The sequence below is a fragment of the Chiloscyllium punctatum genome, chromosome 35, assembly GCF_047496795.1.
Source record: "Chiloscyllium punctatum isolate Juve2018m chromosome 35, sChiPun1.3, whole genome shotgun sequence".
Taxonomy (NCBI): Eukaryota; Metazoa; Chordata; class Chondrichthyes; order Orectolobiformes; family Hemiscylliidae; genus Chiloscyllium; species Chiloscyllium punctatum.
In genome coordinates, this window is record NC_092773.1 from 15,548,038 (window position 1) to 15,573,944 (window position 25,907).

Below are 25,907 nucleotides of genomic sequence, written 5' to 3' on the forward strand. Positions count from 1 at the left end.
ACCAAAGTCAGACTTTGAGATCTAGGCTTTCCAGGCTTCTCCTTCGAACCCCTTTCTAAACAAAGACACTCTACAGTCATCTGGCACTTTGCCCATAGCTAAAGAAGATATTTCTGGAAGGAGCAGAAACATTTGGTTAACTGAATCTGAGATGCATAGGATTTTTGTTCAGCAAAGGTATTAAGGGATGTGGGCCAAAGGCAAGTATATGGAATTAGGGCACAGATCAGCAATGATCTAAACTGGAAGAGGTTTGAGGTACTGAACGGCCTACATCTGTTCCTGTGTTTTCATGCAGAGTAAGATTACTTAGTTTTAGATCATTACAATTACAACTTGGTTTGGGCTTGTTTCTTAATCATTTTATTGCTTCATGTGGGTTTTGTATTTCAACGTGGTGCTGACTTTGTCATTTTTTGAGACAGTTGAGACGTTTTATTTTAGTCTTCAAGAAGCACTGGCTATGGCTCTCTGAATCTTGAGTTTGTCATTTTTCTTGTCTAGATTGTTATGTAGCAGATGAGCTTATCACATCCCGTGCGAAGAGAAGAATTCGGGTGGGAAATACAGATGCAGAAGGGCGGATGGCAATGGTGGATCTGCTGTGCCACATGAAAGAATTGGTGTGTATATCCTCTGAATTCAAGGTTGGAAAGCACTTAAGTTGCAGTTGGCTGTTGTACAACATCTTTCAAGTACTTGTTGCGTGAGGCGGAGGATGATTTTTTTTTTGGGGTTCCACAAAAACCAAGACCTGTTCTCGAGTTTTAAACATGGGCTGAAGAATGAGAAACAGAGGCTGAGACATTTCTTGCTGATGTTGGTTTTCCTTTAACTTTGCTACCTCACGGTCAAAACAGTTGGCTTTTAAGTTGTTGCGGTTTATTTCAGTTTAACGAGCAAATTATGAATCATTTTAGTCTCTGAGGAAAAGGTACAACATTGACTACAAGTTGGAGATTATTAACATTGACACTGACCACTATATAATTTTATGAAGATGTCGAGGTCCTGGACCTTGAAGAGGGTTGAAAAGCTAGTAAGGCCTGCCTAACTCAGCACCAAGAGTTCTGAACAAGTTAACAATGTAACATTTGGTCAAAACAGCTAGCCATGAGACAGAATCAAATTCAAATTTGTCCAGTGTGTTGAAATTATGCTCCAAGATACTCAAGTCCAATCAAGTTTCAATTTAGTATTTTGATTCATGTTTCATTGGTTTTATTAATCTGATGTTTTCGGGTATAAAACCGGACATTTCTCAACAGTTGAGAGAGAACTGCTAAAAGGCCAGCAATGTCGGCTGTGGGTTTAAGAGCTCTTTGAGAGGTTCATGTCTGTGGAAGAAGTCTGCACAGCAGAACATTGCAACAGACCTGGAGAGAATCGACAAAGGAGGTTTGGCAAAGCTGACCGATTTTGAAACGTGATTTTTTTTAAATCAGATGAGAGTGGGAGATAAAAGGTAGGTTTAAAAGAAAGTAGCTATGGGAGATCCAAGATGGTGGCAATCTAGGAAGATGGCACTGCAGAGCTCTGCACTGCTGTACAAGCAGGGAAGAACTTCTCACCCACCCACCCCGTGCCACTGTGATATCCTGGGACTCTGGAAAGGTTGTGGAGTCCCAGGAAACTGTGGAAAATCAACTTAGCTGCGTTTTTTTGCCATCCAGGCATGCCAAGCGATGGAGGAGGAGTGTCCGAGGCCGGGCCCACAGCCCAGCCTGCAGGATCTTTGGACTCTATTACCTACCAGGCTCTGGTGAAGGAGCTTGCGAAATGTTGGGGAAGCAGATAGATATTTGGGCCAGTTTCTCCTCTATCATGCTGCAGAAACATGAACAGCAGCTGGGAGACCTGGGAAAAAGGATGGGTGAGATTGAACACAGAGTCAGTCGTGGAAGCTGATGCCAGTTCCTCCACTGACAGGATCCAAACCATGGAGATGCAGGTTTTTAACTTGCATGACCAAGTGAAGGGTCTTGAAAACATGGGCAGGAGAAAAACTATCCAGATCGTCAGTCTGTTGGAGGGTAAGGAAGGTAAGCGGCTGGTGGAATTTATTGAGATTGGTTGCTGAATTTCCTTAACTTGGAGGCTGGATTGCAAGGCTTGAAGGTTGAGAGGGCGCACTGGGTCACGGTGCGGAGGTCAGATCTGGGTTGACATCCTTGTCCTTTTGGTGCTGTTTTATCATGATCGAGACAAGAAGAGAATCTTGGAAGCTCCCAGAATGCAGGGGAAGGGAAGGTTCTAATTTATGGGGGCTCCAAGATAATGTTCTTCCAGGACTTCTCAGCAGCAGTGATCCTGTAAAGGAATTCTATGACGATGTCGAGAGAAGACTGAGGGAGCTTGGAATCCAGTATTCTGAGAAATCTGGTGGTGCTTCAGATCATCTTAGATGGATCTGTACATTTCTTTGACACGTCAGAGAAGGCAAGAGACTTTGTTCAGATTAAGTTAATTTGTCAACTATGTAGTATATACAAATAGTGTCTTTGTTTTTTTTCTTTGAAAAAAAGCAGGAAGTGCAGTTGGGGCTTTCTTGTCCTATATTTCTTGGTAATAATCTGGTTGAAACTATGTTTGGAGGCGGTTGAGATGTGTACTTTTAATTTCTAAGTTAAGTTAGATTCAAGGATGGATGGGAGATTTATCCCCTTTTTTGTACTTTCAAAATTTCTATGTTCACATTGCTATTCCATATTTTGTTTCTTTTTCCGCTTGTGTTTGCGGTGCGGCTGTAGCTAGGAGGACGGAAAATGGTTGAGATGGCTAGATGCCTACTTGCCGGTAGTTTATACCTGGTTCAGGTATCTAAATGCTTGGGCTGCAGTCTTGGCAGTGGGATGCGAAATTGAGTTTTTGGATGAGTAGTTTTCCCCCTTTGGGCAGGGGTGAGTTCCCCTATTCAGTGCCGTGGGACATTATATGTTGGTTTGCTTTTTGGTTTTTGTTGTACTTAATCTTTGAGAGCTTTGTAGGTTTGTTTACTGTCATGGTTTTAGTTTATGTAGTTTTTATGTTCGATGCATCTTGCGACACTCAGGCTCGGCAATTTGAGGTTCAAGTTCCTCCTGTCAGGAATTTAAATGTTACGACAGAAGGTTATGGCTCTTGACTTGATTAAATAGTGCACCTGGAACATCAAGGGGAGTCGCCCTCCTATTAAGAGGAAGAAGGTACTTTTGAGTCTGAGAAAGGAGAAGGTGGATATTGTTTTGTTACAGGAGACACAATTGGATGATAGAGAGCATTTGAAACTGGAGCATAATGGCTTTGATCAGGTTTACTTTTACTTTTCATCTTTTTAATACCAGAAGTAGGGAAGTGGCAACATTGATTAGGAGGCATCTCCCATTTAAGTTGCTAGTATGTGTTAAAGACACACACGGGAGGCTTGTAATCCTTAAAGCCCTGATAAACTGGGAAGAATATGGTGTTTTTGAATGTTTTATTGCTCTCCGGCCCATCCCTCAAATTTCTGGTAGATGCGTTCTCTGAACTGGTCAGTCTTCAGTCCCTGAATATCATTTATAGGGGAAGATTTTAACTGTTGCATGAATCCCACAGTAGACAGATTGCCCAAAGGCCTCTTCGCCCCCCCCCCTCCCCCCCCCCCCCACCAATCCACCCTTGCCCCAGCTGCCATATCCTGTGTACAAACTAAACAATTAGTGGATCTGTGTGTGAAGTTAGGGCTGGTGACCATCTGGAGGCATCTCCACCTTTTTAAAGGCAGTGATTTTACATTTTTTTTTCAATCTGCGCAGATGTCATGCCAGGAATTAATTTTTTTTTTTGTTTCTGACCTTCATGGCACTCTTGGACTTGTTGGCATCTTGTACGATAGGTAATATTACCATCGCCGATCACGCTTCAGTGTACCTGTTGGTTAAGATGAAGGACGTTACAATGGGTCTGAGGCAGTGGTGAATAGATCCCTTTGATCCCCAAGGATAATAAGTTGGTGGAGTACTTCTCTATGGAATTTTGTGCATCCCTAGATGTTTAACTCAGGCTCTGTTAGTAGCCCATCCGTTCTTTGGAAAACTGCTAAAGTTTATGCTAGGGGGATGAGTTATTTCCTACTCTTCCAGCAGGAAGCAGCAGAAATAGCAGCAATGTCTCCTCGAAGCATGCTTCAAAGCAGCTGAGAAGGCTTGCTTTGACAGGCCCTAGTTGGTCAAGCTACAGCGGATTACAGTGCTGTGGTCGACATTGAATTCCATGCTCACAGAGACAGCAAAGAAGGAGCTTACTTTTGCAGAGCAAAGACTATATGAGCACGGTGACAGGCCTGGCAAGTTCTTAGCATTTCTTACCAGGAATAGGAGCCTGCCTCAAGCCATTACGACAATCAGGGAAGGGTCTGGGAACCAACATGTGACTCCAAAAAGATTAAAGTGGCATTCCAGATATTTTACTCTAGGTTATACCAATCTGAGGATTGTGAGGAGGAGTCAGCCGAAATTGAGTTTTTTTTCAAGGATCTGAGCTCCCGGGTATGACCCCCAAACAAAAGTCTCTTCTCAGTGCCCCCTTATCAGAGCAAGAGCTGCAGGAAGCTATGAAGCAGCTTCAGAGTGGAAGGGTACCGGTCCTGACTGACCTCCCAGCGAATTCTACAAAGAATTTATAAACATTATCAGGCCCGATGCTCAACATGTTGAAAGACTCATACAGCCGTGATTGTCTCCTGCCATATCTGAGAGAGGCCAATATTTCACTTATTCTTAAAAAAGAAGGTCCCCTAGGACTGTGCGTCATACAGACCCATTTCACTCTTATATGTGGACTTTAAAATGCTCTCTAAGACTCTTGCATAAGGCTGGAGACTATTGTTAAAGAGGAACAGACTGGCTTCATAAAGGGCTGCAACTCCTCCAATAATGTTAGAAGGCTGCTTGATATCGTTCAAGCATGTCAACAACAGTCAATACAGGGATTGGTGGTTTTCTTTAGATGCTGAGAAGGCATTTGACAGAGTTGTGGCCATACCTTTTCTTTAGTCTGGAGCAGTTTGGCTTGAGTGAAGGTTCTCTACAGTGGCCCTGCGGTCATCACCAGTGGGGTGGGATCAAGCAATTTTAACATTTTTAGGGGCACCCTGCAGAGCAATTTGCAATAGGACCCATGCTTTATAGTTGAAGGTTGTCCACAGGGTCCCCTTGGCTCCAGACCATTTGTCAAAATTTAAACCAGGGGTATCTTCAACATGTCCCAAATGCAAAGTTGGTTCGGGCACTCTGAACCACTGTCTCTGGTCCCCTGGTCGGCTTCAAACATACTGGAGCGATGTGGCAGGTGCAATGGAGGGGACTTTGGGTGTAAGGGTGAAGGGCCTGTCTCTCCTCTTCTTGGCCTGTCCAGTGTGTTCCCTGTGGATGCAACATCCTCACTTTCTGCGCAAGAAAGAATATCTTGTCAGGTTGGGTGTCTGAAAGTTCCCTGGGCTTGGCGGGTTGGTGTAGGATTGTTTTGGAGTATATCCCCTTGGATTTTCTCACAAGTATGGTACACCACAAAACTGAGAATTTCTATCAGATATGGCAGTCATTTTTGGAACACCTGGACACAGATTTATCTGTCACACGAATAATGGCTTTTATATAACCGTAACAATTATGTTTTACAAGTCCAATATCCAAAGGGGAGGAACTGCAAACGTATAAGTGTTATGTTTGGCTGAATTGAGTTATTACTATTTATGAGTTTGTTGGTTATTATTTATTTTGTTAAATAGTTGGGGGTTTTAAAATCAATCACTTGACAGCTCATTGGGATATAAATACAGGATACATTTCCTCTGTTTAGATGTTTAACTATGGAGAATTTCTTGGCAGAGGGTAGTCAATCTGTGCAATTGTTAACCATAGAATGCTGGAGAGGTGGTCATGAAATACGTTCAGAGCTGATTGTTAAACCATCATGTCATTGAAGGTGCTGGTGGTATGGAAGGAAAGTGGGAGTTCAGCATTAATAGGTCAACTGTCATCTCATTGAATGATGGAGTAGACTTGAGAGACCAAATGGCCACTTTGTCTGCAAGTATTTCTATATATTCTCAAACTGCTCAAAACCATGCATCGCTGTCCACTTCCTATAAGGAAGCAAATTGCACGTTAGCTGTTTGGACAAGATGATTTCTGGTTTTTATCTTCTCTCAAAGGTTAAAATGTTTGCCCCTTTTCTTACAGGAAGTAATGTCTTTGTATTCAGGTTATTGTTTTACATTGGCAAACACTCAAATCCTTTTGACTTGAACACTTTCACTCCATTATTTTCCTTTTGGAAGGACACGTGGTGAAAAGTCTTAATACTGCAAAGGATCTTTGCACGATGGGGCAAGGAACAAATATCCAGGTGCATGAATTTGGACCTCCTGACTGTTTCTTTGTTTGTTTCGACATGACTGTGCATTGTGTTTTCATACACTAACAATTTGGGAGCAGGCATTAAATTCTTTATTGCTCATGTCGCCAGAATTAGTTTCAGCTGTATTTAGGGATTTATGCTTCATCACATTTGGCAAACTAAGGATGACAACATCCACTTATTAATTGTTGTTAATTGAACTTGCACTTCTTCAGTACAGATTGACCTGCATCCACGTTGGATTATGTTCTGCAATATTTGAATTAGTTAGTCTGTATTTATTAATGAAGCCAGGATATTATTGTACTTCATGGAAGCTTTCCAGCTTTTGAGCACTGAGGCTGGCATTGATTAGTAATTTTTGAATGTTGCTCTCTTTCCAAAGGCTCTTGAGGATTATGATCCCGACCGCTTTGAACTGTTCACTATTGCAACACTAACTGGGCATGCTATTCGAGCTGTTGGTGGCAATTACTCGGTGAGTATGATCAGGTTTATGATCTACACACATCTGAAGTATGCTGAATAATGCAACGAATCTCCGCTACCTGGAAAATAAACTTGCTAAGGGAGTTTAAGGTGAAGGGACCCTTGGTAGGCAGTGATCATAATATAGCTGAATTTTCTTAGCAATTTGCAAGGGAGAAGACCAGAATCAGAGGTAACAGTATTGCAGCTCAATAAAGGCAATCACAGAAGCGTGAGGGAGTAGTTGGGTAGAATTGACTGGGACAGCAGGAAAGAGTGGAACAAGAATGGCAGGAGTTTCTGGGAGTAATTCAGGAGATACAATAGAGGTTCATCCCGAGGAGAAAGAAATGTAGTACAGGGAGGATGAGGCAATCATGGCTGACTTGGGAACTCAGGGACAGCATAAAACCAAAAGTGTGTGTATAATGTGGCGAGGGGTAGTGGGAAACCAGAGATTTGGGAAGTTTACAAAGATCAACGGAGACCAACAAAAAAAAGAGAAAATGAAGTATGAGGGCAAGTTAGCCGTAATATAAAGGAAGACTAAGAGTTTCTTTAGATATAAAGGGCAAAAAGAGGCAAAAGTGGACTTTGGGCCACTGGAGGGACAGTAGTGGGGAACAAGGAAATGACTGAAGAACTGAATAATTACTGTGCTGGAATCTTTGTGGTGGAAAAAATAAGTATTATGCAAGAAATTCAATTCCGTGAGGGGGCAGAGCTGAGTATGGCAGCTATCACCAAGGAGAAGGTTTAAAAAAAAAAGTAAGTGGCCTGAAGGTTAATAAATCACCTGGACCAGATGGACGACACCCCAGAGTTCTCTGAGAGAGCTGAAGAGATCATGGAGGCATCTGTTTCAAAAGGGAGTCAGGCACAAGATGGCAAATTACAGACCAATTAGCCTAACCTCAGTCATAGAGATGTACAGCATGAAAACAGACCCTTCAGTCCAACCCGTCCATGCCAACCAGATATCCCAACCCAATCTAGTCCCACCTGCCAGCACCTGGCCCATGTCCACATCCTCTGGCAGCTCATTCCATACACTTACCATCCTCTGTGTGAAAAAGTTGCCCTTCGGTCTCTTTTATATCTTTCCCCTCTCACCCTAAACCTATGCCCTCTAGTTCTGGACTCCCCAATCCCAGGGAAGAGACTTGTCTATTTATCCTATCCATGCCCCTCGTAATTTTGTAAACCTCTGTAAGGTCACCCCTCAGCCTCCGATGCTCCAGAGAAAACAGCCCCAGCCTGTTCAGCCTCTCCCTGTAGCTCAGATCCTCCAACCCTGGCAACATCCTTGTAAATCTTGTCTGAACCCTTTCAAGTTTCACAACATCTTTCTGATAGGAAGGAGACCAGAATTGCACACAATATCCCAACAGACACCCTCTGTCTTCTACCTTTGAGCCAGTTCTGTATCCAAATGTCCCTCAGGATTCCCTCCAACAACTTGCCCACTACCAAGGTCAGGCTCACCGGTCTATAGTTCCCTGGCTTGTCTTTACCGCCCTTCTTAAACAGTGGCACCACGTTTGCCAACCTCCAGTCTTCCAGCACCTCACCTGTGACTGTCAATGATACAAATATCTCAGTAAGACGCTCAGCTTCCCACAGTTCTTGAGTACACCTGATCAGCTCCTGGAGATTTATCCACCTTTCACCATTTCAAGAAACCCAGCACTTCCTCCTCTATAATCTGGACATTTCGCAAGATGTCACCATCTATTTCCCTACAGTCTATATCTTACATATCCTTGTCCTGATGCAAAATGTTCATTTAGTATCTCCCCCATTATCTGTGGCTCCACACAAAGGCTGCCTTGCTGATCTTTGAGGGACACTATTCTCTCCCTAGTTATCCTTTTTTTTAGATTAGATTACTTAGTGTGGAAACAGGCCCTTCGGCCCAACAAGTCCACACCGCCCCGCCGAAGCGTAACCAACCCATACCCCTACCCCTACATCAACATCTACATCTAACACTACGGGCAATTTAGCATGGCCAATTCACCTGGCCTGCACATCTTTGGACTGTGGGAGGAAACCGGAGCACCTGGAGGAAACCCACGCAGACACGGGGAGAACGTGCAAACTCCACACAGTCAGTCGCCTGAGGCGGGAATTGAACCCGGGTCTCTGGCGCTGTGAGGCAGGAGTGCTAACCACTGTGCCACCGTGCCGTCCTTAATATATTTGTAAAAACCCTTTGGATTCTCCTTAATTCGATTTGCCAAAGCTATCTCATGTCCCCGTTTTGCCCTCCTGATTTCCCTCTTAAGTATACTCCTACTTTCTTTCTACTCTAAGGGTTCACTCGATCTATCCTGTCTATACCTGATATATGCTTCCTTCTTTTTCTTAACCAAACCCTCAATTTCTTTAGTCATCCAGCATTCCCTATACCTACCAGCCTTCCCTTTCACCCTAACAGGAATATACTTTCTCTGGATTCTTATTATCTCATTTCTGAAGGCTTCCTATTTTCCAGCCGTCCCTTTACCTGCAAACATCTGCCTCTGATCAGCTTTCAAAAGTTATTGCCTAATACCGTCAAAATTGGCCTTTCTCCAATTTTAGAACTTCAACTTTTAGATCTGATCTATCCTTTTCCATCACTATTTGAAAACGAATAGAATTATGGTCGCTGACCCCAAAGTGCTCTCCCACTGATACCTCAGTCATCTGCCCTGCCTTAGGACAGAGATGAGGAGAAACCTCTTCACCCAGAGAAGGGTGGGTGTGTGGAATGCTCTGCCCCAGAGAGCAGTGGAGGCCCAGTCTCTGGATTCATTGAAGAAAAAGTTGGATAGAGCTCAAGGATAATGGAATCAAGGGTTATGGAGATAAGGCAAGAACAGGATACTGATTGAGGATGATCAGCCATGATCATATTGAATGGTGGTGCAGGCTCGAAGGGCAGAATGGCCTACTCCTGCACCTATTGTCTGTTGTCTTATTGTCTACCCTATTCTTATTACAGATAGCTGAGATCTCCTTACAAGTTTGATTCTCAATTTCCCTCTGACTATTAGGGGGTCTATAATACAATCCCAATAAGGTGATCATCCCTTTCTTATTTCTCAGTTCCACCCTAATCACTTCCCTGGATGTATTTCCGGGAATATCCTCCTTCAACACAGCTGTAATGTTATCCCTTTGCAAAAATGCCACTTGCCCTCCTCTCTTGCCTCCCTTTCTATCCTTCCTGCAGCATTTGTATCCTGGAACATTAAGCTGCCAGTCCTGCCCATCCCTGAGCCATGTTTCCGTAATTGCTGTGATATCCCACTCCCATGTTCCTAACCATGCCCTGAGTTCATCTGCCTTCCCTATTCAACCCTTTCATTGAAATAAATGCAGTTTAATTTATTAGTCCCACCTTGGCCCTGCTTGCCTGTCTGTCTGTCGTTCTCAGCTGTACCCATCTCAGATCGATCTCTTTCCTCACTATCTCCCTGAATTCCCTCCCTCACCTTAGTAGTTTAAATCCATTGGTAAGATCCTGGAATCCATTGTGAAGAATGACATTTCTGAATACTTGGAAGTGTATCACAAAATAGGGCAAAGTCAGCATGGTTTCATCAAGGAGGTCATGTCTGATAAATATTGTGGAATCCTTTGAGAAAGTAGTGAGCAGGTGAGACCAAGGAGAGCCAATGGATATATTTTACCTGAACTTGAAGGTATTTGACAAGGTGCTGCCACAGGAGGCTACTGAGTAAGTTAAGGGCCTGTGCTGTTAGAGGCAAGATATCCAACAGAAAGCAGAGAGTGGGAATACAACAGTCTTTCTCAGGATGGCAGCCGATGAGAAGTTGTGTTCCGCAAGGCTGTGTTGGGACCACAACTTTTCACTTTATACATTTAACGATCTAGATGAAGAAACTGAGGGCATTATGGCTAAGTTTACAGATGATACAAAGATAGCTCGAGGGACCGGCAGCATTGGTGAGGCTGTCGAAGGGTTTGGAAAGATTAGCAGAATGGGCAAAGAAGTGGCATGTGAAATACAACGAATTCAGAAGTCTGACATGCAAAGAGACTTGGGAATTCTTGACCAGGATTCTGTTAAGGTAAACTTGCAGATTGAGACAGCAGTTGGAACGCAAATGCAACAATGGCATTGTACTTGTGAGGGATGTACTTCTGAGGCTCGATAAGGCTCTGATCAGGCCACATTGTGTGCAGTTTTGGGCCATATATCTCAGGAAGGATGTACTGGCCCTGGAGCGTTTTCAGAGGTGGTTCACGATAATGAAAAGCTTAACATATGAGCAACATTTTGAGCACTCTGGGGCTATACTCAATGGAGTGTAGAACGATGGTGGGGGGGAATGTAAATGAAAAATACCGAATACTAAATGGCACACACCGAGTAGGTGTTGGCAAGATGTTTCAATTGATAGGAGAGACTAGGACCTGAGGGCACAGCCTTCAGAGTAAAGGGAAGACCTTTTTAGAACCGTGATAAGTAGAAACGTCTTCAGCCAGAGACTGGTGAATCTATGGAATTGACTGCCACAAAAGCATGTGGAGGCCAGATCATGGAGCATAACTAGGACTGAGACAGTTTCTTGAGTATCAAGGGTTATGGGGAGAATGCAGGAGAATGGGATTGAGAAACTTAATAGCTATGATTGAATGGCAGAGCAGTCTCAATCGGCTCAATGGCCTAATTGCTGCTCCTGTATCTTGTGGTCTCATGGTCTTCATATCCTGTACAGTGAAATGTTTTTAATGTGGCCTCTCAGCACCATCTTAGTCACAGAATTGGACTAGTATCAAAAATATTAGCATGGCAATATACAGTTTACAAGTCCAGAATGAGAACACAAAATGTCATCATAGCACTCGAGTCCCAGACTCCAGCATGAGTCTGTGCCCGCCAGGCTTAAGAACACAAGGCCTGCTCCTGGACTCTTTCTGCACTCGCTCTGCTGTCACCCAGGCTCTGGCCATGACTCGTCTCCCTTCATTTTGCTTCCATTCTTTAGATAGGGCAGGGGAGTTTAAGAAGTGAATTGTTGTTGGGGCTGAAAGAAAAACTGGTGCAAAGAGAGGGGAAAAAGGGAAAAGGAACTGGCAAACAGAAGAGCTTGACTGGAGCATCTTACTTTGCCACCATCTTGTGCAGAGATACCAGGACAGTATCACTCCATTAACAAAAGGAGCAGTAAAATGTGCTGTGTATGCAAGGTCAATTACAAATCCAACCAACACAAACTATTGATGCCAATAATGTTGTCATTGAATTTTTTTTTGGCTTGTTTTGTGGGAATGGACTCCAGACAACTTGTCCAAGCTGATTCAGTGCTGAGGGGATGCTGCATGATTGAATATGTTAGCATTCTCATGAAATACAAAGTAAAGGCCCTAGTACAAATTTTAGAATCGACCAGTGTTTTTGGAAGAGTTGACAACTGGGTGTCAGATTGCTGGCCTGTGAAACAAAACTCTCTCAATGTAACTCTTGTGTTCAAAATTAGCTGAGTTTGTCGACATTGCAACAACAATTATAATTGACTAGTAAATATTTCAAAGACTTCATTGATTGAGCTGTAAAAATTTCCAAAGCTGAATTCACTGCAGTCCATTGTCTCCATTTAATGTAAGCCTCCGTAATGTGTTTCACATGAACATTTGTATTCTTCAAGCCTTCTTTTTGTGCTTTGCCTTGTAGTTTTCATTTTACCATCAGTTGTGTGTTTTGTCAGTGTTTGTTACCCTCACAAATTAGTATCTAATGGTGAATTGCATGCATTTTGGATGCATGCCCAAGCATACTCCTCTGTGTGAGGTGAAGGGTTATGTACCTTTCTTGGCCTTAATTCCCAGTTTCTGTATGACCTGGTGTAGGAGACCTCATGTTCCCTTTGGCTCCCTCTCCCAGCTTGCTATGGCTCTGTACCATTTCCCAGTCTCATCATTTTAAGTTACCTTAGACTTAACTTTAGCCTCTAAGTCTTTGGCTGCTGGCACCATTCCTCCTGGCTGCTCACTTTGTTCCTGAATTCAAGTAGACGTCTTGTGTTCCATGGTCTTGGGAGTTCAGATGTCTTGTGTGACTTGTGCTGCAAAATGAAGCTTGGTCAATCGAAGAGTGCCTTTTGCATATTAATTTGCATATTAACCCTAACTATTATTTAATTCTGTTTAATATTGTTTGGAAAATCAGTGGTCTACTTATGATTTCACATGAAAAACCTGATTTTCATGAATGTATTCCTGGCTGCTTTCAGTGAGGACACCTGCATAATTTTTCTTTGAAACTTGGTTAACTTCATATGTTCCTGTGCATTTTTGTGCAGTCTTAATGTTTTGAGCATAACTTTCTACTTTGTGCTGAACTGAAACATGTCACACTCATTGCATTGTCTCTCACTTTAATCTAAAGTTACTTTCTCTTTAATAGACTGTCAACAAATGTGCTTTCTTCCTTTGGTTTAGATCATCATGGATAATGGTCCTGCCCAACAGGCTAAGACTGCATTCCAACTTCAGTCAGGTAAAGCCTGTTTGTCCTCTCATCTCCACTGCATCGTGTATACTGAACTCCATTTCAAGCAGCCAAGGCTGTAAATAGCTTTCCTGCTAAGTCATAACTGATAGTTTTATGCAGTTTCTGTATGCATTGGAGAGTAATGTAAGTTGCAGAATCTCTGCAGTGCAAAGAGAGCATTTGGTCCATCAAGTCTGTGCTGACCCTGCAAAGAGCATCCAACATTATCCCTGTCAACTCACATTTTTAAAGGCTAATCTACCTAGCCTGCGCATTGAATATTGTAGGCAATTTAGCATGCCCAATCCATGTGATTTTCACATGTTTGGTTTGTGGGCAGCAACTAGTGCACCCAACAGAAAATCAGCCATATGTTAGGAGTATATGCAAATTCCACACAGGCAGTTACCCAAGATTGAATCAAACCTGGGTATTAACTGACCAATCCCATTCCAAGTTTGCTCGAGTCTAAGTTCCCATTTTAATATTTTCTGTGTATTTTGATACTGTAGTCAAGGGTGTGCTAAAATTCAGAAATTACAAATTTTAAACCGGGCCAAATATTCATTTCCCATCTACTCCCATCCTTAGAACTTTGGTTTTTTCCTCGACAAATTGTTTACATGATTTGAGATCAGTTTGGTTATCGTCACAGAATTTTATTCCCATGATGGTTGACTTACTCTCAGAACTAGGTTATTGAATGTTTCCTTGATTTGATGAGCTATCAAGGAACCGAATATAAATCCGTGTGAATTGAATGCTGTTTCTTTGCTGTTAGCTGGTGATGAAGTGGCTGATCCTTTCGAAATCTCCACCATTCGACGTGAAGATTACGATTTTCACAAGGGGAAGTCTGAGTATGAAGAGATTCTGCAGTGCAACAACCAGCCATCCAGTGCCACACCCCGTGGACATCAGTCGCCTGCAGCTTTCCTCATCATGGCTTCTGGCCTGGATAAGGTAACATTCTTTGCAATCTGACCATTAATTGTGCTAGATACCTTTAAAATTAGAAATGTTTTTAAATTACCTGTTTAGGTATGTCATGGTGGATTTGTGATGCAGATGGAACTTCAACCTCCACCTTACAGCCCAGAGGCCCCTGGTTTTAAATTGTGCGTTTCGTGAAGAAATGACAAATTAAAATATCACTTTCTTTAGACTCAACTTACTTTCTGACCCCAGTCCCAAAATAGACTTTACAATTAGCTAATGGGAGGTATTGAATTTGGCCATATCTGATGGTATTTTTGCAATTCGACCTGCAGCACCCAACCCAAAACTCCTGACTCTGAATCCAAATCTTGCCTCCTTTTTGACTGTAATGAGGATGAGTAAAGTATCAGAATTGCTGTGACTACATCGTTAAACCAAACCTTGATTATCTGTTTTATCTAATTATTCTGCCAGAGCAAGATCTAACACTGTGTGTTCATTAGGAAGGGGGGAGACATGCTTCAGCAGAGCAAAACCTAATTACAGCAAAAAAAAACCCCAAAATTACTTGACATAATGGTTTCTTCCTCTAATATGGTACTGTTTCATGGAGTGGTTTTGTTTTTTGTTTCATTGCAGCAGGTTGCAAACCATTTTATTGATATCATTTCTTTGTTTCAGCATGGAATCGATTCTGAAAAACCCCTGCACTATTCTCACATTGATATAGCTGGATCCTCTGGCCCATTTCCTGGCATACCCACTGGATCACCAGTGGTTGCCCTGGCAGCAAAATACGTGCTAAGTCGTATTTGAATAGCTGATGGAAAGCACAAAGGCACATGGAGATAAGAAATGTCACATTATCAACTATTGGAGGCCATGCAGTGTCATAGGACGTCTTAATAATGGGCTTTGTAGTTTCACCTGACATGGGAACAAAAAATGAAGTTAAACATGAGTTGTTGGTATAAATCAGTCAGTACAGCCTTCCTAGAACTGACTGCAGACAGTACTCCAAAGTTCCTCAGGTAGGAAAATGAATAAGTTACTGTCTTTCAGTACAAAATTGTATTGGTGCAATGTAAACACTTCTGCAAAGCTAAACTCCCAACACTTCAAATTTCAAGTTGAGCTGAGATGGGGAAAAAAATTATGTGGGGTCACACGATCGGAAGAAGGAAATTAGTGATTGTGACAGAAACAAACAGCAAATGTAATTTCAGAAATAAATAAAGATTAAGATGGCCTTGTTTGGGAGGGTCTTATTGGAGGTAATGAAGCCAGTGAATACACATGAAATGCCAGTTCACTTGGTATCTGTGGTTGACCTTGTCCTGCAAATATAATTGCAGTTGTACTTGTTGTTAAGTATCAAGATTTGCATTCTGGCTCTTGTTTGAATGTATGATTTAAACCAAACTAAATATTAGAAAGTACTTGTTCCAAACTTCTCTTTAGTCATGAATGGACATTGTGCATTGGTAGTGGATTATTTTCAGCAAATACCGTTCATGAAATAGTGCAGGTATGATAGCCTTGTGGTATTATCGTTGTACTGTTCATTGGGAGACCCAGCAAAAGTTCTGGGGACACTGATTCAATTCTGCCAAGGCAGATGGTGACATTTGAACCCAGGAAAAATCTGGATTAATGAATCTAATGTCAATGAAACCATTGCCAATTATTCATTCATGTCCATGAGAGATGGAAACGGCTGTTCTTATCTGGTCTTGCTGACATGTGACTCCTGACCCACTGCAATATAGTTGATTCTTAACTGCCATCTGGACAATTTAAGTACAGGCTATATTTGCTGGCTTAGCCAGTAATGTCCTCATCTTTTCAAAGCATGTCCTCATCTTTTGAGGCATGTACCACCATTGAACAGGACAATTAATTTCCTTGAGGTGTCGTAATTCTCACGACATTATATTTCGATTACGGAGCATCACTTGTTTGGGCTGTTACTTAATGAATGCACATACTTAGGGTTTCAGTATAGAATTGGTGCAATAGCACATGAAAAACTGTTTTGGTGAAGTTCTTGGTTTTCACTGTCCAATAACAACTTCTCTTATACTTAAATGATCCCATGATGTCATAAACGTTAAATGGTTTTTCTAAGTTGCCCTTTGAGATAAATTTTGGTCCAAAATTTCATTCTTGTGGTGAGTGGGATTGAGAGCAGTGTTTTCGTGAGAGGTGCTGATTTCTCTAATCTGAGTCACAAGGCTGTGCGTATGCTCACGAGGTATGCTCACTGCTTAAAACCAGTCATAAACTCAATTGGAGATTTGCTTCAATCCCTGATCTTTAATGTTTCATGAAGAAGTCATTGCAGAATCCAGCATGCTCCAGATACTTGTGCTTTGTAGCAGGTTTTATGCTAAAGTTAGTAATCGTGCCTCAGATCTAACATCAGTCGAAACGTGCGGCTGATTTAAGAGTAAACTGGCCTGCACTGTGAGGAGCTGGATTAATTGTCAACTCAACCCAGCAGCACAATTCTTAGAAGTTTTGAATTGAGGTGCTCTCATCTGGAATGTCAAAAAAGAGGTAAGACAGCATAGCAGAAGTTTGTTTTCGTACTTTTTTTACTCCTGTCAAAAACAGAACAATTGTTCACCACTTGTGACCAGAACAAATCTCTCAAATGCAAAGGTTGTTCCCTCACATCAGGAACCTGGGACTGCTTTTCACATCAAGGCTTGCAGATAGGGCTTGAACTTGCATCATGATTCTGTCTTCTCGTGTACGTTGGCCAGGATAACATTTTTTGGATCAATTTGCAGACTCAAGTCTTGGTTAATTGATGCTGAAAGACCAAGTCTTATCAGTAAACCAAATGTTTGTACAGAATCCATGTTATTTGTTTGTGTGACCTGATCACAAACTACTCTGATTGTTGCTTCTCCACGATGTCATAATATTGTTCTGAGATCTTCAGTTAAAACAAGAGCTAATGATTTGTGCATATTCATCATTGCAGATTCCAAAAGAAGGATGTCAATGAGATATGAACTTTGAACATAATTAACAGAAATTTAGTTTGTAAATGCACGCTTAGTTATGAGCGAAGTAATCTTTTTATCCTGCAGAGAAAAGTAACTCCAAGTAGATGACTGTGCATGATTTGTAGAGATCGTTATCTTGGCTTGAAACACAAGTGTTTAAAAAGACACCATTTTTGAAAGGACTTGTGGATCATAAGATCAAAAGCATTTTGGAACTGACCTGCAGCAGAATGTTCCTGCACATTGGTGGAGTAGGTGAGACTTCGTTCTGGCCTTGTGGCTCACAGATTGGTGGACTACCACTGTAGCCCCAGAGCCCAGATGGTCTGTGGGCAACTACCAAACCTGAAAGGTGAGGAATATATCCACTTTTTACAACTACAAAAACAAGAAAGCCTTACTCACTGCGTGGAGTCTGCAGGTGAGCAGGCAAAGGATAATACAATGGTCATGGAAAGCCACCCCTTCTCTAGCCTCTGCTATTCCTGTCCCTCCTTTTTCTGTACACACCGAAACGCACATATCATTTTCCTCTCTCTTACCCCCATCTCCTGTGATAGCCTTCTGAAAGGTAAAAAAGCAAAACAAGTTGCTCCTCTAGCAAATCTATCATGGTGATGCTATTTTAGCTTCCAATCATGTTTGCAGGCAGGTAATGTTTGAAATGGAGACCCTTCTAAATGCATGAGAAACTTTCTGGACACAGGTTGCATACTTGAGTTGTGCTTAGCATGCAATAGAAAAAAAAATCCCTACAGTGCGGAAACAGGCCCTTCAGCCCAACATGTCCACACCCACCCTCCAAAGAGTAACCCAGCCAGACCTGTTCCCTGACCCTACATTAACCACTGACTAATACACCTAACTTACACCTCCCTGAACATAAAGGGCAGTTTAGAATGGCCAATTCACCGAACCTCTACATCTTAGAATTGTGGGACGAAACTGGAGCACCCAGAGGAAACCCATGCAGACAAGAGGAGAATGTGCAAACTCCACACAGGCAGTTGCCTCAGGCTGGGATTGAATGCAGTCCCTGGCTCTGAGGAAACAGTGCTAACCACTGAGCCACCGTGCTGCCCGGTAATTAACCAATGAGCTCTTTCTGATGGGAATGGAGAGTTAGTTCTCCTCTAACTCGCTTGCAATAAAACTTCTTTACTCAGTGTAGTAGGGGCATGGAATGGCCTGCCTGCAACAGTCATAGTCTGGCAGACGTTAAGGGCATTTAAATGGGCATTGAACATACATATGGAGAGTAATGGAAAGTGTAGGTTCAATGGTCATCAGATTAATTTTGCAGGTCAGCACAACATCAAGGGCCAAAGGGCCTGTATTGCGCTGTAAAATTCTATGTTCTAATACTTGATCCACAGAGCATTAATTTGTTTCCTCAAAACATCCAATGATAACACAGGGCCAGGATTTAAAGAATAGGACGAGACATCAATCATTGTGCTTTTTAATCTGGGTTTAGATCTGGGGCTGCCTCCGTCCAAAATAGCATATGATAAAGACAGAACAAGCTCATTAACCTTCTGTGGTCATGACTACAATTCATTTATCTTGCATTATATGGTGCTGACAACAGCAATTTAGTTTGAGCAAATCAAGTCTCGATTGTTGTATGTTAATCTGTTTGTCATTTGTGTGCCACTCAAATGAGCGTAGGCAAAAGACAATGTAAGGTGATGTAATTCTGGTCTGAGGCAACCCAAAGGCTCAGGGAGAGAGATGACTGCTTCAGATTTAAAAGGAAGATCACTATACTTTAGGTCAGGGAAGGGTTACAACGCAGTCTTTCATGGTACCCACACCAGGGACAGGGATCAAACCCCTGCTGTTTATATAACTCTGCATCACAAACAAGTCGTCGAGTCAACCAAACATCATGCTGACAGCAGGTGATTCTTTGTGGTCTCCCTTTACCAGGTCTTCTTCTAACATTTCTGACAACTCTTCTGCACACCATTGTTTGCTATGATCTGCCTGTACTGTATGCAAAACCATGCTTTTCCATATTACTTAGGTACATGTGATTACAACAAATCAAATTGGATTAACATCGCCCACAAAAAGAGAGGTTACGATGAGTGAGAAGCAAGGGCTGGGGGGGGCATTAGCACAGGAAGGCAGGAGTGAAAAAGAAATCATAGGCCATGACCAGAGGGGCATAAACTATGTAGAATGAATAAGAGAAGATGAAACACAGGAGTACAAGCAGCAGCACAACAGAGAGGAGAAACAGTGGACAAGAATCAGGGACATAAGCCAAGGGCAATAAATGAGTGAAGAAGACGGACATCGTGGATGTGAGGTTACACTGTGGGTGAAAGAGAGAGCCAAAAACATGAGCTCAAACAGGAAAACAGATGGGGACGTAACTGTCAAAATTGGGCCACAAAAAGAGAGAGAAATAGAGAGTCACCGATATAGACGGAGAAACAGGAACACAAAGAGGAGAAATCAAGGGTCATTAACCACAGTATAGACTAAGGGGTGAAATGGAGAGACACCAACAGAGGGCAGACCAATTGGAAAAACAGAGACAAGCACAGTGGAAGGAATAGAGCAATACAAAAATCGGAGAAATGGCACAAACAGTTGCAAAATAGAGGTCGAGAACCAGGTGGACACGAATTGGACAACAGGGTCATAAACAAAGTGAGAAACGGGCACAAAGATAAGGAATGGGCTCATTTGAGCACAACAGGAATTCAGTCATTGTTGGGTAGAAACAACTGGAAAAGCAGAGGGGCATAAACTTAAGGGGAGAGATGTTTGGGCAAGATGGGCACAAAGATGAGAGAAACTGGGAAAGAAAGACAGTGGGTGTAAGGTGCAGTTGAACAGAACGAGAGGAACATATTGACACTGGTTGGGGGAGAAACGGACAAAAACCATGGCATAAACCGAAGCTCAAACCGAGGAAGAGAAAAGGGGCTCAATCGGTAGTGACAGATGGGTAGAAAAAGGTGGAGAAGCAGAGGGACAAACTGAATGAGACAGAGGGGCAGCTTCAGTCAGAAAAAGTGGGAAGAAACTCAGATCATAAGTAATAAGACACCACAACTCTTAATGCAAGGCGTTACGAAGACTCAGTCGTCAGAGAAAAAGAATCCTCCATCTTTTGGCACCCGTTTCGTTTGAAGTGTGCCTTCTGTTTCTAAAGCCTACCATGTGGGGAAACATCATATCAATCCTTTCAGAATCCTATATGTTTCAAAGAGATGTCCTCATTGTTATAAACGCCAATGAGTGGAATACTGTCTAATTTTGGTCTCCCTAATTGAGAAAGGATGTACTGGCACTGGAGGCTGTGCAGAGGAGGTTCATTAGCTTATGTTCTCAGGCCAATAGTTAACTAACTGCCTCTTGCTTCCTTCCTCTTTGGAAGAGGAATGTCACATTGGATAACTGCCAATCTTCTGATACTTGTCCAGAACCCAAGGGTTTTTGGAAAATTAGCACCAATGCATACTTATCTCTATCGAGCATCCCAGGATGCAAGCCATCAAGGTCAGCACACCTAACTGCCTTTTGGTGAAAGTGAGGACTGCAAATGCTGGAGATCAGAATGGTGCTGGAAAAGCACAGCAGGTAAGGCAGCATCCAAGGAGCAGGAAATTCGAAATTTTGGGTAGGAGACGGATGTTGCCTGAACTGCTGTGCTTTTCCATCACCACTCTAATCTTAACAGCCTTTAGCCCCATTTGTTTGTCGAATAAGAGTTCTCTTGTGATGGTGTTGATACTTCTTTCTTCCCATGTTTTTCAGTATTACTGATATGTTCACTATCAAGACCGATACCAAGTGTCACTTCAGTTTATCTCTTGTGTTTCCTTGTTCCCCATAACTGTCTCATTTGATTCATTTTCTAAGGGGCTGATATTCACTTTGACCCCTCTCTTTTTTTGTGTATTTGTAAAAAAGATCTGATTGTCAGGTTTTTTTTATTCTCTGCTCCTTTGTCTTCGCAGTTTATTTTCTCTCTGTTCACTTTTTAGAATTCCTTTTGCTGGATTCTTAATTTGATCCCAGTCTTCTGATTGTTGTCGATGCATCATAGAAAGCATTCTATCTTGATGCACCACCATTTGGTATGGCAACTGCTTTGCCCAAGGCCACAAGGCCACTCTCACGTCAGGCAGAAGATAGAAACATTTGAAACCACAGGCCAAATAATTCAAAAGCAGCTTCTTCCCTGCTCATGAATGGATCTCTCATTTATTCGAGTTGATCTTTCACTGGACTATCTCTCTCGCTGTAACACTTCAGTTGGTATTCTGTTCTATTACCCTGATGTGCTGAAGTAAGATGTGATGTCTCTGGATAGTATGTAAAACAATATGTTTCACTGTATCTCATTATATGTCACAAGAATAAATTGAACAAAATAGGAGCTCGCCTTGCCTCTTCACATGCCTTTTTGTTCCTCGTAATGCAGTTGTCAACTTTCCAGGTTCACCCCTCTCTCCGAATCTTTCTTCCTAACTGGGACATAGTTTCACTGAGAGTCATCAGTTAACCCCTTTTAAATATCTGTAACTGCTTGTTTACTGTCTTGCCTGCTAATCTATCCATCCAGTCCATTTAAACTTACTCTGTGATCATTTTATTCTTTGTCTTAAATGAAAGGAATTACATATTGGATTCCAATACATGTTTTTCATTTTGAAACTGAACAGACTAGCAACAAACAAAATCTTGTCATCATCATTATTTCCTTGGATAGCTGCTACTTTGAGGTAATTTACTAGACCTGCCTCATGACCCATTACAGGAACCAAGATATCCTGTTCTGTGGTTGTACAGACATATACATACACAGCACAGAAACAGCCCCTTCAGCCCAACCCATCCATGCCAACAGGATTCCTAAACTAAATTAGTTCCTTTTGCCTGCATTTGGCCCATGTCCCTCTCAGCCTTTCCTATCTATAAACCTGTCCTCCCTGTATTTTAAACATTGTAATTATACAAACCTCTGCCACTTCCTTTGGCAGCTCATTCCATGTACACACCACCCTTTTGTGTGAAAAAGTTGTCCCTTGAGTCCCTGTGAAATCTTTCTCCTCCTGGAGAAAAGACCTTGGTTATCCAACTTAACTCTGCATGTTACGATCTGTCAAACTCCCAATAAGGCCATCCCTCTGCCTCTTACGCTCCAGGGGAAAAAGTCCTAATGTATCCAGCCTCTCCCTGTAGCTCAAACCTCCAGTCTCCGTAACATCCTTTGTAAATCTTTCTTGCACCCTTTCCAGTCCAGTAGCATGCTTTCTATAGCAAGGTGACCAGAATGAAATGCAGTACTCCAAATGTGGCTCTACCTGTGCCTTGTACAGCCATAACACAACGTCCCAACTCCTGTACTCTGTATTCTGACTGATGAAGGCAAAGGAGCCAAACAACTTTTTCACCACCCTATCTACCTGTCACACTATGTTCACGCAACTATGTACCTGCACCCCGAGTCTCTATGTTCGACAATGCTCCCTAGGGCCCTACCATACACCCTGTAAGTGCAATCCCTTTACACGTCCATCCCCCATCAGGATTGTCACAGGTCTTTCTGCTTCCTTCTTGAAATAAATGCCTAGACTGTCTCCATCCACTGCCATCCACCTCTGAGCCAAGCTCATCCTCACCCTGAACAAGTTTTCTTTTAACTACTCTCACTTTTATAGAGTCATAGAGATAGCCAGCGCAGAAACAGACCCTTCGGTCCAAGTCGTCCATGCCGACCAGATATCCCAACCTCATCCAGTCCCATTTGCCAGCACCCAGCCCATATCCCTCCAAACCCTTCCTATTCATATACCCATCCAGATGCCTTTTAAATGTTGTAATTGTACCAGCCTCCACCACTTCCTGTGGCTGTCCACTCCGTATACACACGCAATTCTGTGCGTGAAAAAGTTGCCCCTTAGGTCTCCCTTACATCATTCCCCTCTCACCCCAAACCTATGCCCTCCACTTCCGGACTCCCCTCCCCACTCCAGGGAAAAGACCTTGTCCATTCATCCTATCCACTCCTTCAGGATCGAGGGGCAGCCATAAGTACTGACCTGGGCCCCAGTTATGCCTTTCTCTTTGTGGCATATTTGGCATATTCCTTTGTTCCAGTCCTATTCTGGCTACCACCCACAACTTTCTCTAATATTTCAATGATATAATTGGTGCTGCTTCCCTCAGTCATCTGGATGTTTATTTCCATCCCTCACTTTGACTTGGTCCATCTGACTCCTCCTTTCCCTTCCCTTCCTCAACATCTGTTTCCATTTCTGGGGATAGGCGAGCCATCAATATCCAGAGCAAACCAACCGACTCCCACAGTTCTCTGGATTGAACATCCTTGCACTCTGCTTCCTGCTAAGACTGGCTTCCATTCTCCCAGTTCATCTGTCTCCGTTGCATCTGTTCTCATGATACCAGCTTCAACTGAGGATTCCCCAACACTGTAGGTGACAGGGCCCTCAGCTAGGTCTGAGCCATCTCCTGCACTTCAGCTTTCAGCTCGCCCCCCCCCCCCCCCCCCCCCCCCCCAACCATTCCCTCCCACAACAGCAATAGAGTCTTCCTTGTACTCATTCAATGTCCCACCAGCATCCACATTTTGAGGATCATCAGCTGCCATTTCTGCCACATCCAGCAAGATACCACCACCAGACAAAATCGCCTCACCTCCCTTGTCAGCCTTCTGCAAGGACCACTCCCAACATCCTTCCTGCAACTGCAGAAAGCTTAATATCTGCTTGTTGACTTGCTCCCTCCTTTGTATCCAAGGCCCCAAAAACACCTTGTAGTTGAGGCAACACTTTCCCGGCACTTCATTCAATCTAGTCTACTCCTTTTGCTACAGCTCTTACAGCTCCTATACTCCTCAAGGGATTCACTGCATCCCAGCTGAAATAACCTTGTCCTTGACGATCTGTAATCATTTGGTGTTCCCTCCTCCTGCCAGCCTTGCCCTTCACATGAACAGGAATATACTGAACCTGTACTCTTGTTACGTTGCTTCAAAAGCCTGCCATTTGTCAGATGTCCCTTCATCTGCAAACAGCATTACCCAATCAAGTTTGAAAACTTCCTGTCCGATGCCATCAAAATTGGCCTTGCCCCAATTCAGGACTTGAACTTGTGACCAGGCATATTCTTTTCCATAACTTGTTTAAAACAACTGGTCAGTGGTCTCAAAGTACTCCCCCAGTCACGTGCCCTGCCTTATTTGCCAACAGGAGATCAGACTTTGCCCTTGTCTAGTTATCTACGAGATATTGAAGGATTCTGAAGGAGAGCGTTTTCTTCACACTTAAACAATTAATTTCAATCCATGCACATAAAACTATGGCAGTCGTAATGTTGGTTTAGAAAGCTAAAAGCCCTGTTCATGATAACTCTGTTACTTTTACAGCTGTCTCTGATCTACCGACATTATTGCTTCTCAGTGTTCCCATCTTATTTCTCAGTTCCATCCACATAGCTTAGCTGGGTGATTCCCCCAGGCATATCCTCTTTCAGTACTGCAGTGATGATTTTTTGCATCAAAAATGCCATTCACCCTTCTCTGCTGAACCCACTTCTAATGTGGAACATGGAGCTACCAGTCCTGACCCCATATCAGACATCAGGTGAACCTCTTGCATTGAAACAAAAACAATTTAATTCATCAGTCTGCACACCCTTTCTGCTGTGCTCTTGTTTATTTAACTTGCTTCTGTAACAACCTCAACCTTCTCTCTTGTCTCACTGCAGCTTTGGGTCCTAACCCCTGCCAGACTAGTTTAAACCCTCGCAAAGTGTGACAATGCTGACCCTTTAACAATGTTAATTTGTCCTTGGGTTCTCTTTAAGGGAGGTAATAAAGGCAGAGGGACCAGTATGTCTGGGAGGGGGTATTGTAACAAGGGCAGTGGAGTGGCCAGTTCAATTAGTTCAGATTATTTCTAGTTTGTTTTTGCAGTTAGTCAGAACTTGCTGCATTGCAAAAAAGGTTCCATGTTTAAGCAGATGATGCTTGCCTGGCTTCTCCTTGAAATCTCTCCTGGCTGTATTTGAATTTACCTTTTGCCAAGGGGTGGGTTCATGGGGTGTTGCAGAAATTGGAACAGCTCCTAAATTAAATTTCAGTTTCAAGTCAGTTGAGTTTTCAAATAATTAAGCTTTCTAAATTTTGTTTTCTTTTGTTCATGTTTCAATTGTAGTATTTAAATAAGTTCTGTTTTGCTTAAACCCATGTGATTTGACCAGTTGCATCATATCTGGAATATCCACTTCCCATCTGCCTTTCAAATTGGAAAATGTTAGTCTCGGCTGCCTTCTAGAAATATTTTGAGGGACTCTGGCCTGGTCCATAACACCAAATAGCTTAAGCAAATCTCCTTGCCAAAATGTTAGTTCCTCCAACAATTCAGGTGCAACCCATCTGTCTTGAACAGGTCACTGCTACCCCAAAAGAGGTCCCACTGATTCCCCAAAAATCTGCCTACCCCTTACACCAGATCCTCAGCCACACATTCACCTGCCCATATCCTCCTAGTCTTACTCTGACGAGGGTGTGGCACAGAGTGAAATTGAGACATGACAACCTGTTG

At 42.7% G+C, this 25,907-nt stretch overlaps 1 protein-coding gene across 1 annotated transcript in view; it reads left to right on the forward strand.

The window, feature by feature from the left end:
- The window catches only part of LOC140459689 (putative aminopeptidase W07G4.4), a 41,209-nt gene extending 25,660 nt beyond the window's left edge, over positions 1-15,549 (forward strand). Inside the window, exons 13-17 of the mRNA XM_072554054.1 lie at positions 505-623; positions 6,767-6,859; positions 13,306-13,363; positions 14,139-14,320; positions 14,978-15,549. Coding sequence (XP_072410155.1) covers positions 505-623; positions 6,767-6,859; positions 13,306-13,363; positions 14,139-14,320; positions 14,978-15,112 — 587 coding nt within the window. The 3' untranslated portion in view covers positions 15,113-15,549. The remainder of the gene's footprint in view (positions 1-504; positions 624-6,766; positions 6,860-13,305; positions 13,364-14,138; positions 14,321-14,977) is intronic.
- Positions 15,550-25,907: the final 10,358 nt, after the last annotated feature.